The 17,834-nt window shown below is 40.1% G+C and overlaps 3 protein-coding genes across 5 annotated transcripts; all 3 read left to right on the forward strand.

Annotated features, from left to right (window-relative positions):
- Positions 1 to 335: 335 nt before the first annotated feature.
- Positions 336 to 5,628, forward strand: mrps15 (mitochondrial ribosomal protein S15). Its single transcript, XM_086154476.1, has 8 exons — positions 336 to 576; positions 2,444 to 2,506; positions 2,590 to 2,665; positions 2,759 to 2,807; positions 2,995 to 3,079; positions 3,196 to 3,254; positions 3,585 to 3,776; positions 5,362 to 5,628. Exons 1-8 carry the CDS (start codon positions 438 to 440, stop codon positions 5,455 to 5,457), a joined length of 759 nt encoding a protein of 252 aa, XP_086010602.1. The 5' UTR covers positions 336 to 437; the 3' UTR covers positions 5,458 to 5,628.
- An 860-nt stretch (positions 5,629 to 6,488) lies between these two features.
- On the forward strand, positions 6,489 to 8,674 carry LOC147230623 (cornifelin homolog). Its single transcript, XM_086154067.1, has 4 exons — positions 6,489 to 6,582; positions 7,752 to 7,899; positions 7,994 to 8,130; positions 8,290 to 8,674. Exons 2-4 carry the CDS (start codon positions 7,788 to 7,790, stop codon positions 8,392 to 8,394), a joined length of 354 nt encoding a protein of 117 aa, XP_086010193.1. The 5' UTR covers positions 6,489 to 6,582; positions 7,752 to 7,787; the 3' UTR covers positions 8,395 to 8,674.
- Positions 8,675 to 8,827: 153 nt separating this feature from the next.
- On the forward strand, positions 8,828 to 16,828 carry oscp1b (organic solute carrier partner 1b). 3 transcript variants are annotated; one of them, XM_086154063.1, is made up of 11 exons: positions 8,828 to 10,132; positions 10,478 to 10,519; positions 11,357 to 11,511; positions 13,445 to 13,612; positions 13,769 to 13,849; positions 13,963 to 14,066; positions 14,518 to 14,646; positions 14,742 to 14,811; positions 14,927 to 15,066; positions 15,164 to 15,227; positions 15,846 to 16,828. In XM_086154063.1, exons 1-11 carry the CDS (start codon positions 10,021 to 10,023, stop codon positions 15,972 to 15,974), a joined length of 1,194 nt encoding a protein of 397 aa, XP_086010189.1. In that variant the 5' UTR covers positions 8,828 to 10,020; the 3' UTR covers positions 15,975 to 16,828. The 3 variants fall into 3 exon arrangements, with proteins under 3 accessions (XP_086010189.1, XP_086010190.1, XP_086010192.1); XM_086154064.1 differs by lacking the exon at positions 10,478 to 10,519; XM_086154066.1 differs by lacking the exon at positions 10,478 to 10,519 and having other exon boundaries at positions 8,828 to 9,225.
- The last annotated feature ends 1,006 nt before the right edge of the window (positions 16,829 to 17,834 follow it).

Here is a 17,834-nt window from a genome sequence, read left to right on the forward strand (position 1 = left end):
ATCTATATAGCTGAAAACATGGAATATAAATAATCGTACAGCTCTTCACAGTTTGTAAAAAGTAATATTGCTTGGTGCAACGGATCTTTTTATTTATAAATCAATGTCATGAATGAACGGGTATTTAAACATGGTGTTTAACAAAAACAACAAAAGGTGTTTAAATATCAGAATATACTATAACGCAAAAGTCAAACATGATTAAGAAAGTGGTGATAATAGCTTCAATAGGAAACAAACAAACAATAATAATGATGTGAGTCAGTATTTTTGCAACCGTCCGATCGATGTTTCTGGAATGTATTTGTTTAGCCTTAGCTACTCAGCTAGTCGGGTCTAGCCAAGATGGCGGACCTTGTGTAGGGGTCGACAGTGAACGTTTCTTCAAATTTCAGGTTGATTTTATTTTGTCCCTTTCGGTTTATCGGTTGTTAGTAATGCTTACGAAGGTGGTTCTGCGTACGGTGCTGAAGTTTCCCGCTGGGGTTTTGCGGGAACACGGCGCCTTTAGCTCCGCTGTGTCCCTGAAGCCAGCGAGTTTCATCTCGTCTTTACTTCCAGGAGTTGGGGCGGCGGGTGAGTGTGTATTCTGGAAGTTTCGCGACGTCCTTTAGCTACATTTAGCATAAACAAGGTATTGACAGAATATAGTGAGGCTTCATAAAACAAGTTGATTTTTTTTTTGTCCCCGCAATGCTTTTACGTGTTTACTAGAGGTTGTAGGCTATATAAATCTAGACCTGGTTTTGAGACAGAAACCACGGCTGTTCGGAGAGGCCAGAACTCCCCTCATCCATTTGGTCATACAGTGAAAATAAAATCGTTGAGAAATGATTAAAAAAAAAAAAAACTAATTCGATAAACGTTACCCGTTATTGTTTTTATATACTTGTGTCAGATTTTTGTTTAAATAGTCAGGTCAAAAACTATTTGATCCCCTGTGATTTTGCAAGTTCTCCCACTTAAAAATCATGGAGGGTTCTAACAGTTCCATCATTGATGCATTTCCACTGAGAGAGACAGAAAAAAAAAACTGAAATCATATTCTATGTTTATTTTTAACAATTTATTTGTAAATGACAGGGTCCAATCAGTGTTTGATTCCTCAAGTCAAACAATTTTAATATTTCGTACAGAAGCCTTTGTTAACAGAGGTCAAACAGTTCCTGCGCGTCTTCACCAGGTTTGCACACACTGCAGCAGGGATTTTAGCCCTCTCCTCCGTACAGGTCTTCTTAAGATCTCTCAGGTTCTGGGTCTATCGCTGAGTAACATGGAGTTTACGCTCCCTTCAAAGATTTTCTATTGGATTTAGGTCTGGAGACTGGCTAGGCCTCTCCAGAACCTTGATATACTTCTTACGGAGCCACTCCTTGATTTTCCTGGCTGTGTGCTTCAGGCCATTGTCATTTCGGAGGACCCAGCCACAACCCATCTTCTTTCCTCAAACTGAGGGAAGGAGGTTTTTGCCCGATATCTCACAATACATGTCCCCGTTCATCCTCACCTTAATACATTGCAGTTGTCCCGGCCCCTATGCTGATAAACACCCCCAGAGCAAGATGCTTTGCTGTAGGTATGGTATTATTGGAATGATTCTCATCCTTCTTCCTCCAAACACAGCGTTTTGAGTGAAGACCAAAAAGTTCTGTTACGGTCGCATCTGACCATTTTTTTAAAAAAAACATACAATGTGGTTTCGGATTTTTTTTTTTTTTTTAGATTCTTTCACTCACAGTGGAAATGCACCAATGATGAAGATTTTAGACTGAGATGATTTCTGAGAAGGAAAACTTCCAAAATAACAATTAGAATACTTAGTGACCTGACTGAATATTTCCATGATTTTGTCACTATGAAAATCAAGTTGGTGTGTAAAGGCAATCAAAAGCTATTTCACACATGGAAAAAATTAATCCATCCATCGATCTATCCATTATCGATCGCTTATCCTGCAGTTAGGATCGTAAGGATGATGGAGCCTAACCCAGTTGTCGTGTTGTGTGTGTGTGTGTGTGTGTGTGTGTGTGTGTGTGTGTGTGTGTGTGTGTGTGTGTGTGTGTGTGTAAAAAATGATTTGATTCTTGTTTAAAATGAAACATGTATCACAAAATATATGTAGAATATATGTACAAAATAAAGAAAAAAAAGTATATGCATTATCATCTTTTTCTGGTTTATGGTTTAAGGAAAGTCATGCCGGGTCAGATTTCCTGGGGACTTTGGTTTTATAACATGTTTTTATAAGTATTTATAAATGTTTTTAATTGAATTTTTTTTAATTGTGATACATAATTTTTCATCCATAACCACATTATTGTCCAGGTAATGTAATCAGTGGATTTTCAAATCAAGAACCTCTTAAACCTCATAAATTAAGTCTAATTTAAAAAAAAAAAATTACGCCACTTTAAACGCTGGTTTTGTTTTTCTGTGCCTGCAGGAACCCTCACCCCGCAGCCGGCTGTCCGACATTATGCCCGAGGAGCAAAGAAGAAGACAGCAGGTTGGTCATTTCTCCCTTCGCATCATGGCCTCTGGAGTGACAATGCTTAGAACTCTTGTTTCCGTACCATATGTGGTCTTCAGGTCCTGAGAGCCAGCTCAGCGATCTTCCTCCCACAATGTTGAAGATGGACTACAAAGATGTGCCCATCGCTCAGACGTAAGTCACCTTGCAAATAAAAACAAGTTCACATTATCAATTCATTCCCAAGCTACTCTTAACTTCTTCATGTGTCTACTTTTGAAACTAAAGGACTGACGATCTTGTTAAAAGGCTTCTCTCGTTGGAATTAGCAAGTCATGTAAGTTTACATGCTGTCTCTTCATTGTTCAGTCTTCATTCATCGTTTATTTGCAATGGGAATTTTTTGTGAGGGTTTAAACATGATGTTGCGATGTCGAGATAGTTCATTTATTGATTGATTGATATTCTTTTTTTTTTTTTTTTTTTTTTACACGACTTGAACATTGTGATGTGCCCACCCTCAGAGGGAAAAGCTAGAAGTGAAAAAGGAGCAGTTGATCGCAAAAGTCCAGGCTGACGAAAATGACCGCAGTTCCATGGAAGTCCGGGGTGAGCTGCCGTCCTCTCGTTGTCATTGTGTTTTTTGTTTTTGCTTTTTTTTTACTGAATAAAAATGCTATTTCATCTGCAACATGCCGAAATGAAACACTATCCTTCTCCTTCAGTTGCTGTTTTGACAGCGAGGATCCGCAACCTTCAGGAACACCTACAAAAGCACCACAAGGTGAGTGATGGTTTGAAGATCGGCCGAACTTACTCGGAATTATTCTTCGTCATATACTTCATAGCGTTATGCCACAAACACCCTCATCTGTGAAACGTATCTCTTCACACCTCCACGCTCACACAGGGCAGGATTTCTTGACATCCCCGTCATATCAAAAAAGGAGCTTTCACAGCTCCAGCACATTGCTTGCTGCATTTGTGTCCTGTATTGAAGATACTCCAGCAGTCTTTGCTTCTCTTTACCAAACAAATTGCCATCTGTACTTTTTTTGGCATCTTTTCTAACAGCTGATACTGTATTTGCTTTTATTTATTTATTTTTTCCCAGGACAAATCCAACAAGAGGAAAATGCTCATGGCCATTGATCGTAGAAAAAAGCTTCTGAAAAAGCTGAGGCTGGTTCGCTACGATGCGTTTGAGAGGGTGTGCGAGCAGCTGGGTATCACGTACACCTTCCCTCCAGAGTACTACAGGAGGGCGACCCGCCGCTGGCTAGCCAAGAAGGCCTTCTGCATCAAGGTAGTGAAGAAAGGCTTCATAATTCTGACTCATGCTGCTTTTTGTCCTCCCACATGGGGGTGTCTGACTCTGCACCATGCTGCTCACCTCATTAGGTCCTCTGTCAAACACGCTCAAGGAACCAGTAACCAGTTCTCCATAGCCCTCAGCAGCCTGGGAATTTTGAAAAAAAAAAAAAAGGACAATTGAAAAGAAAAACATTGCTACTTTGAAAAAGTTAAGAATCAGTCATCTTTTTTTTTTTTTTTACCTGTGTCTGAGTTTTTTAGGGAGTGTTTTATGATTTTGCCATAATGAAAATAAACTGCATCAAGGCACTCACAAACTATAACACACGTCAACAAAAAAGAATTATTCATCCATCCATTCATTATCTATTGCTTATCCTGCAGTCAAGGTTGTGGGGATGCTGGAGCCTATCCCAGCTGAATCATTGGTATTGGATATATATGTAAAATCATTTGATTCTGGATGAAAAATTGTTTATCCCCAGGTGAGTGTGACCGCTGACTGGGAACGTATAGGTTTGCTCAAGACCCCACATTTTTGGGAAACAAGTTTTTGTAGTGTACAATTTAGACCTGATTTATTATGGCCAACTGTCCAAATAACCGCTGTTTTTACTTCTTTGGAGATGATGTAATACAATTATTCACTGATAAGAAATCATCATATGATTTCATTGATCCCACCACTTTTTCCTTTTAACAAATTATTAAAAGAACTCAACATTCTTGTAGGGATCACAACTATCTTGCAATATTGGTTTAGAATATTCATGGAAATATTTTATCCCCTTTTCTTGACCAACACAGTGTCTTCTCCTCCACCAGAGGGTGGTAATAACGAGCATCATGAGAACAGAAGAACATGTCACTACAACCTTGAGTTTTCACTGCACATCACAAAACCTCTAACTGTTGCAAACCACATACACCCCCAGCAACTGTCCATTTGTTAATACTGTTTTAGCGTCAGGAGAGTCTCAGTCAATGTCGCCATGGAATCATTTTAGTCTACTGTTGGGTTTGAGCATCAAGGTACCGGAGCCAAAAGCTCTGTGCAGTGTCACAGGTACCGTAGTTTGAGGCTGCTCAGATCCGGCGAACCAGTCGAAAGCTTTCCATCGATCTTCTAGTTCGGTGGATCAACATGCATGCAACTGCTGAAGTCGTCCCCTCCCCTAAAGCTGGCCCACAGCTCAGTCTTGGCTGTGTTTTCCACCCAAATAAAGAAAAACAGAAATAAAACTATAAGAAGATTTACAATGATTATATGTTTCAAATGAATGGGGCTTTTTAGATACTTTATCTGAACATCAAGTACATCTGTAGTCTCTGTTCTGCTCAGAGTGACATGAGTTAAGGGGCTGAAACAAGTTGCTTGCAGACCACATACTCAACCACATTGATGTGTGGCACATTAAACATGACAGCACGGTTATTTTTACACATTGGAAACCTTTCATGCAACAGAAACAAACCTCTGCTTCTAAAAGCGAGCCAGATGGACACCTCCTCATCACGACTTAACACGTTAAAATTATTTGTTCCACACCTCATCTGGCCCCTTTTTCTCTGCACAGGTCTTTAAGGAAGTCCAGAAGCAGAAGGCAGAGCAGAGGCTGAAGATGAAGAGCAGCTTGAACGTCTCAGTGGCAGAAATGGCCAAGAACACTTAGATGCAAACAAAGACGATACACTATGTTCTCATTGAAATGGGGGGATGGATGTATTCTTCATGTTTAGTTTTTGTTTTTTTTTATCTCTGTTCCCATGTGTAAATTAATGGTCCGTTTGTTTTGAGATTCATGTCAAAAATGAAAGAGAATAAACTACACTGAAACTGAGAACATTGTTTTATTTTAGAGCTGATGCAACAGGAAATGGGCAGGATATGTTAACACTGAATAGGAGCCAGACACCTGATAGTTAGCCTAGCATGATTAATAGTTGCCTACTAAACCCTGTAGCTAAAGGGTTGAAAGTAATCAAACACACACACCAAACCACCATATAAGAACCATCATTGTGCCCTGCTGAAAAGCACAAGGCCTGTTCTGGCTCCCTGACACGTGTAAGGTTATGTGTTTGTTCTTGTCTCACTTTAAGGAACACTACGACGTAGTGTACGTCCCAAGACATCCATTCAATTTCAGTTGTCAGTGGCAGTATTAGCCAATGCGTCATGTGTCAACACACCCCTAACTGCTGCAAAGCATGGCCTTTACACAGCTGCTGTTGAAACAGAGAATATGTCGGATTCGAATACTTTCACCCAGAGAAATAGCTCACTCATTTACAAAATTTTAGTCCTCACACAATATCCGTGAGCCGAACACTAGCAAGTGTATGTTGATGCAATGACATATTGTCATTTTTCATTTCGCAAATGACATAAACATCCCATTGATATTGAATAAATGTTTCACAGCCACATTTGATTTTGTGCATTTTTCCTCTCCTATAGAAGACCCCTACTCATCCACCCCTCCATGCTGCTGTTGTCATTCCTCTTCTTCAGACCTCAAGATGGGACAAAGCAAAAGGGGGTAAATGTTGCACTTGTGGATTACAATTACGCATGTGAAATAGGATAAAAAATTTTAGTTCTGTGAAGTTTGGCTATCTACAATGAGATCACACAATCCAACCCCCCCTTTCCGTGTTCAACATCAGCCTCACAGTGAATCTGTCGCTAGCTATCATAGAATGCCCCCATCGACAACAGACAAAAGTTTACACGCATCAGTACTTCCTGTGTGGTGTCAGTTCCATCAGAACAAGAACGCTCCCACACTCTTCTGGTAAGTGACACACTTTTTTTCCCCCATCACTTTTTCAGTATAAATATAATAATACATGTGAATCCTTCTTAATTTAACTTGAAGTTGTATGAAAACCAACCCTTTAAATTTAAAACGATTTGCTTTATTGATTTACGTTAGACAGTTTTGTATAATGTGTTTCCTCTGTTCGTTTTGCAATTTTGGTTTATCTTGATGCAAGTAAAGTACATAAAAAATAGGTTAGATAGACTTTATTGATCCCATGGACGTCGTGAGAGAGGATAATGGACGTCGTGAGAGAGGATATGAAGGTAGCTGGTGTGAGAGAGGAAGATACAGAGATTAGGGTTAGATGGAGAAAGTTGACTCGCTGTGGCGACCCCTAACGGGAAAAGCCGAAAGAAGAAGAAGGTAGACTTTATTGATCCCACAAGGAGAAAATTCAATCATCACTGTGACTTTACAAGGTAGAAAAGTATGCAAAAAGTAATTTTAGACAGAATAGGCAAATAAAACGTATAGATACAAATAAATAAAGACGATGTATAAGCTATATAATAGACTACAAAATATAAAAAGAAGTAAAAGAAATGCCTCGTGTAGAGATTTGTGCAGAAATAACATGTACGGTAGGAGATGTGGGTAGTATAAATGAAATGATAATAGGTAAGGTGTCCGGGTGAATGTAAAGAAAATATAAATGTAAATATTGCACGGATGCCACAGTGGTGGGTAGAGATAGAAGTAAGGGGTGAGCGTAAAAAAAATACTATTGCGATGCCTGTAATCAGCATCAACACTGCTATACTTAAAAAAAAAGATTGTGCCCTAAATCAAAACATTTCCAAACAGTGTGTTGATACTCACGGGATTGAGCTGACAAATGTGGAAAAAAAAAAAAAATTAACAACCACAGAAATTTAAGTGAGTGGAGGAAATGTGTTATGGGGTAATGACACGCATATGTGTTTCATTCTTTGTCATTCAAACACCAATATATTTAACTACACAACTTTAAAAGCTACCAATATATGTGTAATAATATAGTTATTACCTATCTCCTTCAACTGACTATTCAAATACTGAGATTAAATTCAAGGAGGATGGCGGTTGTTTTCCCCATGCCGTGATTGTTGCTCCATTCTATTGCTTAACGCAAACTTCACTTCTGCTAAAAAAAAAAAAAGACACTCAAAGGAAAGAAAGCCGGCGACCTCCTCCAAATGTCCAACCCGGTGGTGACCCATCAGCCCGGCGCGGGCGGTTACGGGACCAACGTCCAAACCGGGGAGTGGAGCACCGGCCTGTGCGACTTCTGCAGTGACCTGCTCATCTGTGCGTATTTGTTCTTGCTTATCATCCACACACGCACATCCGCTCTGTTTTTTCCACTCAAATGTGTGTGTGTGTGTGTGTGTGTGTCGTGCAGGCGCTCTTGGCTGCATCTGCCCTACCGCTCTGAATTTCTACACCGCGCACAAATACGGAGAGAACTGCTGTCTGGGCTGCCTCCCGGGGGGGATGACTGCCCTGCGGACGCACATGAGATTAACTTACGGCATCCAGGTATTTCCTACCATATAAGATTTTTCCTGCAATTTGCAAAAGACTCATTTCTGCAAACTGGGGTGTGTGTGTGGCTTTTTTTTTTTCTATTTTTTTTTTTTGGGGGGGGTGTTAAAAAAAAAAGGGACATGACTCAACAAGTGTTGCGTTTGACCGCAGGGGACGGTGTGCAACGACGCCTTGATGATATGCTTCTGTGGCCTGTGCGAGCTGTGCAGGATGGCTCGGGAAATACGCATCCGCAACGGAGAGGTCACGCTGTAACCTCAACTATTCATGTCCATCCTCTTGAACTTTTCTCTCTGCCTTTCTCCATTTCTTTATTTAGCTTAAAAAACTGATTCCAGCTTCCGAGCCATGTTCAAAATGCATTTTAAAAGAAGTGTATACACACAATACTGTGGTGAGTCTGTTGAGGTTTATGTTGATGCTTGTTTTCTGTGTGATTTTTTTTTTTTTGGGGTTGCTGGGAAGGAATTCTGTTTTTCTTTTTATTACCTGGAAACAGTTAGTTTTTTTTTGTTTGTTTTTTTTCTCTTTTTTTCCTTTTCTCATAAAAATAAGGAACGCTTCACGAATTTGCGTGCCATCCTTGCGCAGGGTGGCAACAGTTAGTATTGCAGGCTTGTGTGGCGTGGCTGTGGCCAACAACAGCTATTGCTTAAACGAACATTTTACCATCATTCGGGTGTTTCCCTGACTAAAAAGCTACAATACAAACCACCAAAATGAATACAAATAAAAAGAACATGACCACAAGTTTAAGTTGAAATGCTGTGTGAGATGAGTGGAATTAAAATTTGCAGAGACGATTTATAAAAGAAAGCCTGAATGTATTCTGTTTAAATGTAACTTTGGTTTGTCTGACACACGGAGTTACGACACATTCTCGATCAATGCAAGTTCTTGCGAAATGTATGAAGAGATACACTCACTAACTTTTTGTGGGTATATCAGTTTCATCTCAGAGCTGAGTTTTGCAAACCTCATTTTATCTCCATTTGCCCTGATTAAGAAATGTAAATAGATCAAGAAGTGAAAAATGAATGTTATCTTGCGATCACAAGACAGAGGTTCCAGTGCCCACAAAAACTTGTAAGTTGACATTTTATTTGTGCTTACTTTTATTGCCAATTCTGGGGATTTGAGGTAAAGGCTTGCTTATTGTTGTTATAGTTGGTATTTATTTATTTATTTTTGATGTTTGGAATGTTTTTTTCTCTTAAGTTTCCTCTTAATTTCAAAAATTGCACATTTTTTAATGACTTTTTAAAATCTCAGATGTTACATTTCACATTTTGAATGCTCCAGGTTATCTAATCCAGCTACTTTATTCTGTCAATTCGTTTAAACATCAAAACAGAAAACAAATAGTAATCATTTTTTAAAACAAATAGAATCACCCAAAGAGTCTTGTAAACATTCATCTCATCAACAAAAAACTTGGGTTTGTTTATTGGCTTCCCCATAATCTGCTTCTGTCTGACTAAGAAAATCAGATTATGTCCTTGAAAAGGCCACTTGAATAACCTGGCAACCCCCTTCAATATGACAAAAACCAGTCAATGTCGAGGTTTTGTGGAAAATGGTGTTCATAATAAACTGAAAGCATGTTGTTCAGAGATTTGTGGGGCAGAAGGGGACACAATAGTTTGTTGGGATATTTCAGGACAACCTATCAATCGCGGCTCTGTCGGTCACATGACCTATCGTTTCCGGCTCTCACTGACGCACTGAGTGCTGATTGGATGTTTCCTCCGTGGCCTGGCAACCAGAAAAAGGTTTTAGCAACCACACAAGATACCCTTCCTCAAGCCAGACGAACGGCTAGCTAAGACCGCTAGCTTCCCAAGTCACCTGGACGAATTAAACAACACATACGCCGGCGTCATGTCCTCAAGGACTCTCCCATTGCTCTTTATCAACCTCGGTGGAGAAATGCTCTATATTCTGGACCAGCGGCTCCGAGCCCAGAACATCCCTGCTGACAAAGCTAAGAAAGGTAGCTAGCTCGGCAACGCAGCAACACAAATGTCACACCGGCGGTGGATGACGCTACACTCCTTAAACGGTCCTCATCTGGTTGACGCCAGGATATTTACACTTTTCCCTTCACTACATTCCAGCTTTCTCATGATTTTAAGTCACACATTTTAAATAGTAACATTACTCGGCAAAGGACACTTTTTTTTCTTTCGCTGTGAAAACAACTAATTGCATCAATGTGAACGCAAATGAAATGAAGCAGGTTGCTGCAAATGCAGAGACTATCTGAAGATTAGCGCCGATTTTAAATGAGTTATTTAAATGCATTAACGCAAGCTGGTTCTCCTTTTGATTCATAAAGTCCCAACAGTAGCTGGCTGGATAGAGGATGACAGGAGGAGAGGTACTATGACTATTATTATGAAGCCATGCCCTGCTTTTTGCCCTGCTTTGGTTTAGACGAAACCTGTGCCTACAGAAGCTACTCGACCAAATGAACAAAAAGATAATCATCACCTGTCTGTTTGCTGTAGGAGCACTGTAGTATTTTGATTTGTAATGATACATCAGTTGTTTTTTGATAATAATCAGGGTTCCCACAGAAAGCAGCTAAAGACCAGCTGCCTTCCATTTCACTCCATTGAGAAATGAGAGATGTGCAGCTTTGACTGGAAATTTACTGAAATCTATGGTTTAGGTTGATTACATTGTCATTATTTTTCCAAAACAAATGCCTTGAAATTCATTAAAAATGTTCTTTAAAGTATATGAAATTTTCAAATGAACAAGTGATGAGCTGAAAATTGGTGAAGAATCACGACTTAAAAAAAAGAATACAAAGTGCTTCAAAATAAAAAAAAATAAAAAATGAAAGTCAACATTATATAGCATACATTTTAAATGTGTTGAATGAAGGTGGGAGCCCTGATAGTGCTATAGCAAGAAATGCTCACAAACAGTAAAAAACGTTGCTGTTTGCCTGAAAGGCGTGGACTTGACTCTTCATGATGGTGAGTCTGGTCATTCTGTCAATTTTGCAAATTGCGCAAAAAGTGATTACAAGAACTGATTGATTTTCTAACCAGCAAAGTTGGACTCATGCTTGACTTCTCTCCACACTGCTGCTTCAGTTTAGATGGTTTTGCCCTGCAGGTAGTTTGCTCACCTGCCTGCTTTTCTGTTCTGACATTGAGACCAGCAGGTAACCCTCTCTCCATTTACCACCCCTTTGCTTGACCAGTTATGAATGACATCATCACCACCATGTTCAACAAGAAGTTTCTCGAGGAGCTTTTAAAGCCACAAGAACTTTATTCCAAGAAGGCCCTACGGACTGTGTTTGACCGGTTGGCCCATGCCTCCATCATGAGGCTAAATCAAGCAAGCATGGACAAGGTATAGTAAATTGTCATTTTAATCTGCATTTGTTGAGTTCTTGTTCACTGTTGTGGCTCTTAGATTTTCTTATGTGAATTTTGAAATCAGCTCAGTATTGATTGTCCCAAAACTCATTTATTAAGTGTATAGATATAGCAAAATCATTCTGATGTATTCACATTTTCATACAGCATAGCCAGTGCTGAACTCTTATAACTATTTGCATCCAACCTGCACTTTGTGAGTTTGCACTCTCAAGCTGCACTCGACATTTAAGTCACTTTGCACTTTCTCAACTTGCACATCCACATGAAAACAACAGTTTACATTTCAGTTTGCACTTTTTCAACTTTCACATCCTGTGAATACTGTTTACATTTCTTTTCTATGGAGGTTCTCGCTCATTCAGATCATAGTTAATTCTGGTTGAAATCCTTTCAGTAGCAATTGTGCCTGAGTTTCTTCTGTTAAAGACGTTTCACCTCATCTGAGAGGCTTCATCAGTTCCGATAGGGGTTTTCTGAATGTAACTGTAAGGGTTTGAGGCTGGTCTAAGGTATGATGTCTTGTTGTGTTAATGAACTAGGTTTTTTTTGCAGAAACTAGGTTGAATAGGGTTTGTTGTGCTAATGGGTCTGTTGTCAGGGGGAACAAAGGTACCACTTCTGGGGACCTCTTTGAGTTGGAAGATGAATAGTTATGGCACAAAATTCAGATTGTGTGAGCTGAAAACATCCCATCTATCGCTGAAGGCAAGAAATCTGAAGTCAACATATTAGGAAAGCTCTTAAATACTGTGGCTACCCTCACTGGGCCTTTGCCAAAACAGAATCTGCCGAAACAGAAGAACAAGGAACAGGAGGAGGCCAGGAACAAATGTAAAGACATTGTCGTACTATATGTTGCTCGTATTTCGGAAAAACTCAGAAGGGTTTTTAACCAACACCAAATACTGGTATGTTTCAAAGCCTGCAATACACTAAGCCCAAGACTGGTGCACCCCACGGACAGAACACCAAGGTATAAGATTAATCTGTTTTATGCTGTCATCCCTTATCTATAATTTTGGTGGTTTGGCACCGTAGTTCTTAGAGTAATGCTATTTCAAAGCTGTGTATGTGTGAGCGTATTGCAGTATCGACAACAAAGTTGACTTGGACATGCAATGAGGATTGTGATATTGCACATTCCTTTTCTTTACGCTGTTCATGTTCCTTTGCATTTATAGGCTTGGTATTTATTGTTTTTTTTTTTCTTTTGTCTCCCAAATTATCTTGCTTCATTGTGGACAGCAAAGAAACATTTTCACTGTACACGGAAACACACTTATGCATGACAATAAACTGATTTTTCGAATCATGTATTATAATGTGATGTGAGTGATCTGGCTCCCTCTTCTGGTTCATTGTATAACTACGGCATAGGTACCTGGTGACATAATTGTTATTTTTTACTTATTTGCCTTTACAGATTTATCCCTGACAGTCTGTGTAACAGAATGTGTTTTGATCAAGACAAGCATGAAATGACTTGGTCATGTCTTGAATAATGCAATGGAAAATCTGCAGAAGCCACGCTTACAATTCCAATGGAATGAATGATGATTGGATTTGAAAAGTTTCCAACCTAAATGGGGCAGAGTATTGAGGAAGAGACAGGGAGCTGAGCTGGAGGTAGCAGAGATGAAGCCGTTGAGATGGGAGTGACTTGGATTGAGAGTATCAAGAAAAGGCACAGCACATGTTAGATGTCTTAGAGATAATGTCAAAGAGGCCAGATAAACATGGCTTAGACATGTACAGAAAAGGGATGGTGAAAATATTGGTAGACGGATGCTGAAATTGAAGCCCAAAGTGAAATACGTTTAAGCAGCCGTGGTTATAGGAGAGATAGGAGGCTGGTCCAAAATGGTCACTGGGATTTTCTAGTTTCTCCATGTCTCTCAATGTAGCTCTACGACTTAATGACCATGGCATTCAAGTACCAGGTCCTGCTCTGTCCCCGGCCCAAGGACATCCTCCTGGTCTCTTTCAACCACATGGATGCGATTAAGGAGTTTGTGAAAGACTCTCCCAGCATCCTGGGCCAAGTGGACGAGACCTATCAGCAGCTTATTGAGGTGGGGTTGGACTGGCTGATTGGAAGGAGTCTCCTCTTTCGCTAGTTTTGCATTCATTAATTGTTGGCAAAGGATTGTGTATATATACAATCTAGATAAATGAAATACATTGATATCACAAAAAGGTCATCTTTTTGTATATATACTTTTTTTTAGATGTATACACCTTTAACTAGTGGGGAATTCCAGCTAATCAGACAAACTCTTCTTATCTTCTTTCAAGACATGCACATAAGGGTAAGTCCTTAGATTTTAAAATCAGGATTGTTTTCCCCTAAACACTCCACTAGGAGCTCCTGGTCCTAGTTTTTCATTCCACTCACAAGATTTCTTTGTATCCCCCATGCAAGGTTTCTATTTTCCTGAAGGACAAAGTGCAGAACTCCAACGGCCGTTTTGTCCTTCCCACAAGTGGCCCTGTGCCTTATGGAACTCAAATCCCTGGTCTGATAAGGTACTGTAGCACACAGCATGTGTCCCACACGACCAAGGCAAACTTGAACTTGAGGATGTTGTCGGTGGCGTTCCTCAGTCATCCAGAAATTCAAATCCAGTTGTAGTTGAAAGTTGTATTTGAACCTAAGGTCACTCAAACAAGGTGACTCAAGTCAAAAAAAAAAACCTCTTGTCTTAAATTAGTGCTGCTCCCCACATCCTGTACTCCTGTTCGATTTTAATTAGAGTATGAATTATTTACTTGACACAGAAAAAAAAATCGGTTCAGTTCATCCTTGAGCCTAAGCTGGCCTTGGTACAAAACTTGTTTCCTATGTGGTCCTGGCATGATAAGCCATCAGCACAAACGGCTGCTCTCATCATCCAGCAGCAGAGGTTCAAAAAAAACTCCTGCGCACAGAGAAGGAATGTCAAGCATACTTTGTGGTTTTCCTGTCTGCCGATTCCAGGTTGTTTAGCTGTACCGGTGAGGAGGTGAGCAGGCTGCAGTTCAGCAACGGGGGAAACTACGTTGCCCCTCTGCGAGAGGGATCCTTTGACATTTTTGGAGACAGGGTCACCAAACTAGGCACAAACATGTGAGAGTGTAACAACTCAAGCAGAATGTGGAAAAAATAAATATGTCCCCCATGGTGCAGATAACCTTCTCTGTGTCTCTGATCCTGACCTACAGGTACAGCGTGAGCCGCCCAGTCGAGACCCACATGTCAGGAACATCTAAAAATTCTGCTCAACACACAAAGGTGAAACAGGCCGACCGTTATCTCTGTGCACATTGTTTTGTTCAAACACTGATGCAGGAGCTCTGCACAAATACGTGAAAGAGGAAGTGGAGAAAACAGACTATTGTGTCAACAGGTGAATACAGCACCCAATCCTCTGGCAAAAGAAGAGCTGAATCTACTGGCCAAGCTTATGGGAGGTTTAGAAGTTCAAAAACCGGGAATGGGAGACAGCGGCTTCCGAGTCAACCTCTTTGCAACTGATGAGGAGGAAGAGTGGGTACCAAGTCTTTCCTCTGTGGAAATCAAATACAGTCCTCGCGTTATTTGTTTTATTACTCATCGCTGACATTGTGATTCTCCCATATTCCAGAGAAGCATTAATATCAAGGCCAGATGAGCTCTCATATGGAGTTATAAACATCCAAGCAACAAAGGTAAAGTATTGAAATCTGATTAAAATTGTACTCTTTGAGTTCAGAAAGGTTTGTACTAAAGACCTGGAAGCTCAGCCTTTGTTTATGTTGGCTGGATTATCCATCTCTCTTTTCTCATACAATATGAGAGTCCAGGAGCACTGACCTTTCAAAAGGAGACTTGCAATGCTTGAAGGTAGATTTTAAGGCGATGCAAGCAGTGTTCAACTTTTTACAAACTAATCAGGCAGGGATTTAGGATGACCTTGGGCACCAGGGATAAAAGGAAAAAAAAATACAAAAAATTAAATGTCAGATCAGTCAGTGCTTTAACATCACTCAAAAATTATATGGAAATCAGCAAAACATGCATTAATAATTATTTGTAAATAAAGTTTCAATCAAAAATAAGGAAGAGGGAAAAAAAGAAACCTTTCAGAAACTTTTCACGAGCTGTCACTCAAGCATGAGAAAACCAACAAGTCTCAATGTAAAGTGGAAAGTGACGCTTACGTCCTATCCTATTTTGTCAATCCTGGCCTGTTTTAGATTATCCTGCACGAATCAAGGCTTGGATTTTAACCATGCATCATATGTAGGCTTGTTGGCTGGGTCCACTGGATAAAATATCTCTTTCAGGATCAACACACCAATGCCGAGCTGGCCAAGATCATGGGGGAATTCTCAGAGCCTCGGGATGCATCTCCGAGTTCGCCTAGCTCCAGCAGCAAAGGAGACGACCTCCTGGCGATGATGGATGGCCTGTGACCCTGTCAGAAACCACAACTGCCCTATTAGGGGCCTGCAGACACACCACGGCCACCTCACACGCAGCCATGAAGCTCTCAGGTGCCTCGGGAACGCAAATGCAAGCAGGTGGTTCGGTTGATGAAACGGCCAAACGGCAAACTGCAGTTTTGTTAGCAGCAAATGGTAGGCGAGGAGCCGGGCCTTAAGACAAATGTTAACACGCTGTAATAGTTTGCAGTGGTTTAGGAACAACCACAAGACACACAGTTACCCAGTGTCAGTGGATTAAACGTGTGTGTGATAGTAGCGAAATGCCTGTACGGTGTCAGGAACATTTGGCTCAAAATGTGCTGCTGTTTGTCATGTCTTGCCTGTTCAATGTGCTGGTTAAGATCTATAACAGTCAACCAGGAGATAGTTCACCATCACCTGAAAATCAATACTTCAAAATGAAACTGTGGGGAAATCAGCAGAATCCCAAGTGCTCTTTTCTAATACGAAACAAATTCCCTGAAATTTATTCTATCAGAGTTTCCTTTTTTTCTTCAAATTTGCACCAAAGCATATTACACTAACTACTGTATGGGGTGCAACTTATTAAAAAAACAAAAAACAAAAAGGCATTGAACGTGTCGCACAAATCTTTCTCAGAATATCGTACAATACAGAAACCTGTTCAACGACATGACCTCGCATTTGTTTAGTTCGTAATGCAAGCTGAACTACTGTGTAATATGTAAATATGTTCATGAAATACTTAATTTATTCAAAATATGTATAATTTCCTGTGCATATAGCTGAAGTCATAAAGTAAATAGAAATGGCATGTGTGATTTTTGAGAAATAGCTCTGCCAAATAAAATGTTTTACAAATACAATTATCGCCTATAATTGGAATAACCTGTTGTAGTTTTAGCTCGCTGACACTAGAGAGCGCTTTCTCACCTTTTCACAACCCTTCTCAGGTTTGATTTCTTTTTCCCTCATTCATCTTGAGCACAGCAGAACAGATTAAAATGTGCTTTTTCTTTTTAATCAATAATAGATCAGTAAGCCGTTATGTTTCAGGTGACAAGACTACACAATGGAAATTAATGTTGCAAAAATAGCTGCGTGTGCAGTCTGCCTGTGCGTGAGTCAAAGTGAGAGGGTGATCATCTGCACCTGAGTCAACCAGAATAATAAACACACAAACACAGTGATGCGTACCATGCAGGGACAACATGCTGAGACATTTCTCTGACAGGGTGGGGTGGGGATGCAACACAAAAAAAAACAAAAAAAACCTGTAACAGAAACCAGAGCTCATGCTCCCCAACACAAATGATATTTTTTAAATCCATCTCATGTGCCTTCAAGGTCTAACCACAGATGCTGACAAGCAAGTTTTATTGAACAGACATGAAATGTCTTTTTTTTTTTTTTTTTTTTTCCACTCAACCATTCAGTTTCCGCTTGACATCTGAGGGCAGGAACTCTGTAAAGCCACATGCTGTCAAGTGTTTCATGTGGCCAGAGGTAAACTGGGAAGACTTGTGCAACTTTAATAAGTCTGTGTGACATTTAGGGAGTCTAGCGCACCTGCCCACCAGTGTGAAACCGTGAACTGGGGGTGGATTAATGACACTCTAAATTGGGAACACGGGGGTGTCGTGCGTTCATTGTCATGGAAAACTGAAATGCTGAGTAAGAAAGTTATTGATGATCTGTCGTGTGTTTGTGTGGCAGTGCCCACACAACAAGTTTGGAAAAAATGATTACAGTATTCTAAAAATGAACATTCTGGGTAACTCAGATCCAGTGCTGACTAATTTGTGCGGTGATGCAGTTTCACTGAATCATGTGGGTAAAATGAATGCAATCACTGTCGTTTAATGA

This window comes from Fistularia commersonii, chromosome 10 (assembly GCF_037954325.1).
Source record: "Fistularia commersonii isolate RoL2024-O1a breed Wild chromosome 10, RoL_Fcom_v1.0, whole genome shotgun sequence".
Taxonomy (NCBI): Eukaryota; Metazoa; Chordata; class Actinopteri; order Syngnathiformes; family Fistulariidae; genus Fistularia; species Fistularia commersonii.

Coding starts and splice junctions, on each gene's coding strand:
- oscp1b (XM_086154063.1), top strand. CDS start 10,021: ATGTCCTCAAGGACTCTCCCATTGCTCTTTATCAACCTCGGTGGAGAA. Junction 10,133..10,477: donor TGCTGACAAAGCTAAGAAAG/GTAGCTAGCTCG, acceptor TGATTCATAAAG/TCCCAACAGTAGCTGGCTGG. Junction 15,067..15,163: donor GCAACTGATGAGGAGGAAGA/GTGGGTACCAAG, acceptor CCCATATTCCAG/AGAAGCATTAATATCAAGGC.
- LOC147230623 (XM_086154067.1), top strand. CDS start 7,788: ATGTCCAACCCGGTGGTGACCCATCAGCCCGGCGCGGGCGGTTACGGG. Junction 7,900..7,993: donor CTGCAGTGACCTGCTCATCT/GTGCGTATTTGT, acceptor TGTGTCGTGCAG/GCGCTCTTGGCTGCATCTGC. Junction 8,131..8,289: donor GATTAACTTACGGCATCCAG/GTATTTCCTACC, acceptor GTTTGACCGCAG/GGGACGGTGTGCAACGACGC.
- mrps15 (XM_086154476.1), top strand. CDS start 438: ATGCTTACGAAGGTGGTTCTGCGTACGGTGCTGAAGTTTCCCGCTGGG. Junction 2,666..2,758: donor GATGTGCCCATCGCTCAGAC/GTAAGTCACCTT, acceptor TTGAAACTAAAG/GACTGACGATCTTGTTAAAA. Junction 3,255..3,584: donor ACCTACAAAAGCACCACAAG/GTGAGTGATGGT, acceptor ATTTTTTCCCAG/GACAAATCCAACAAGAGGAA.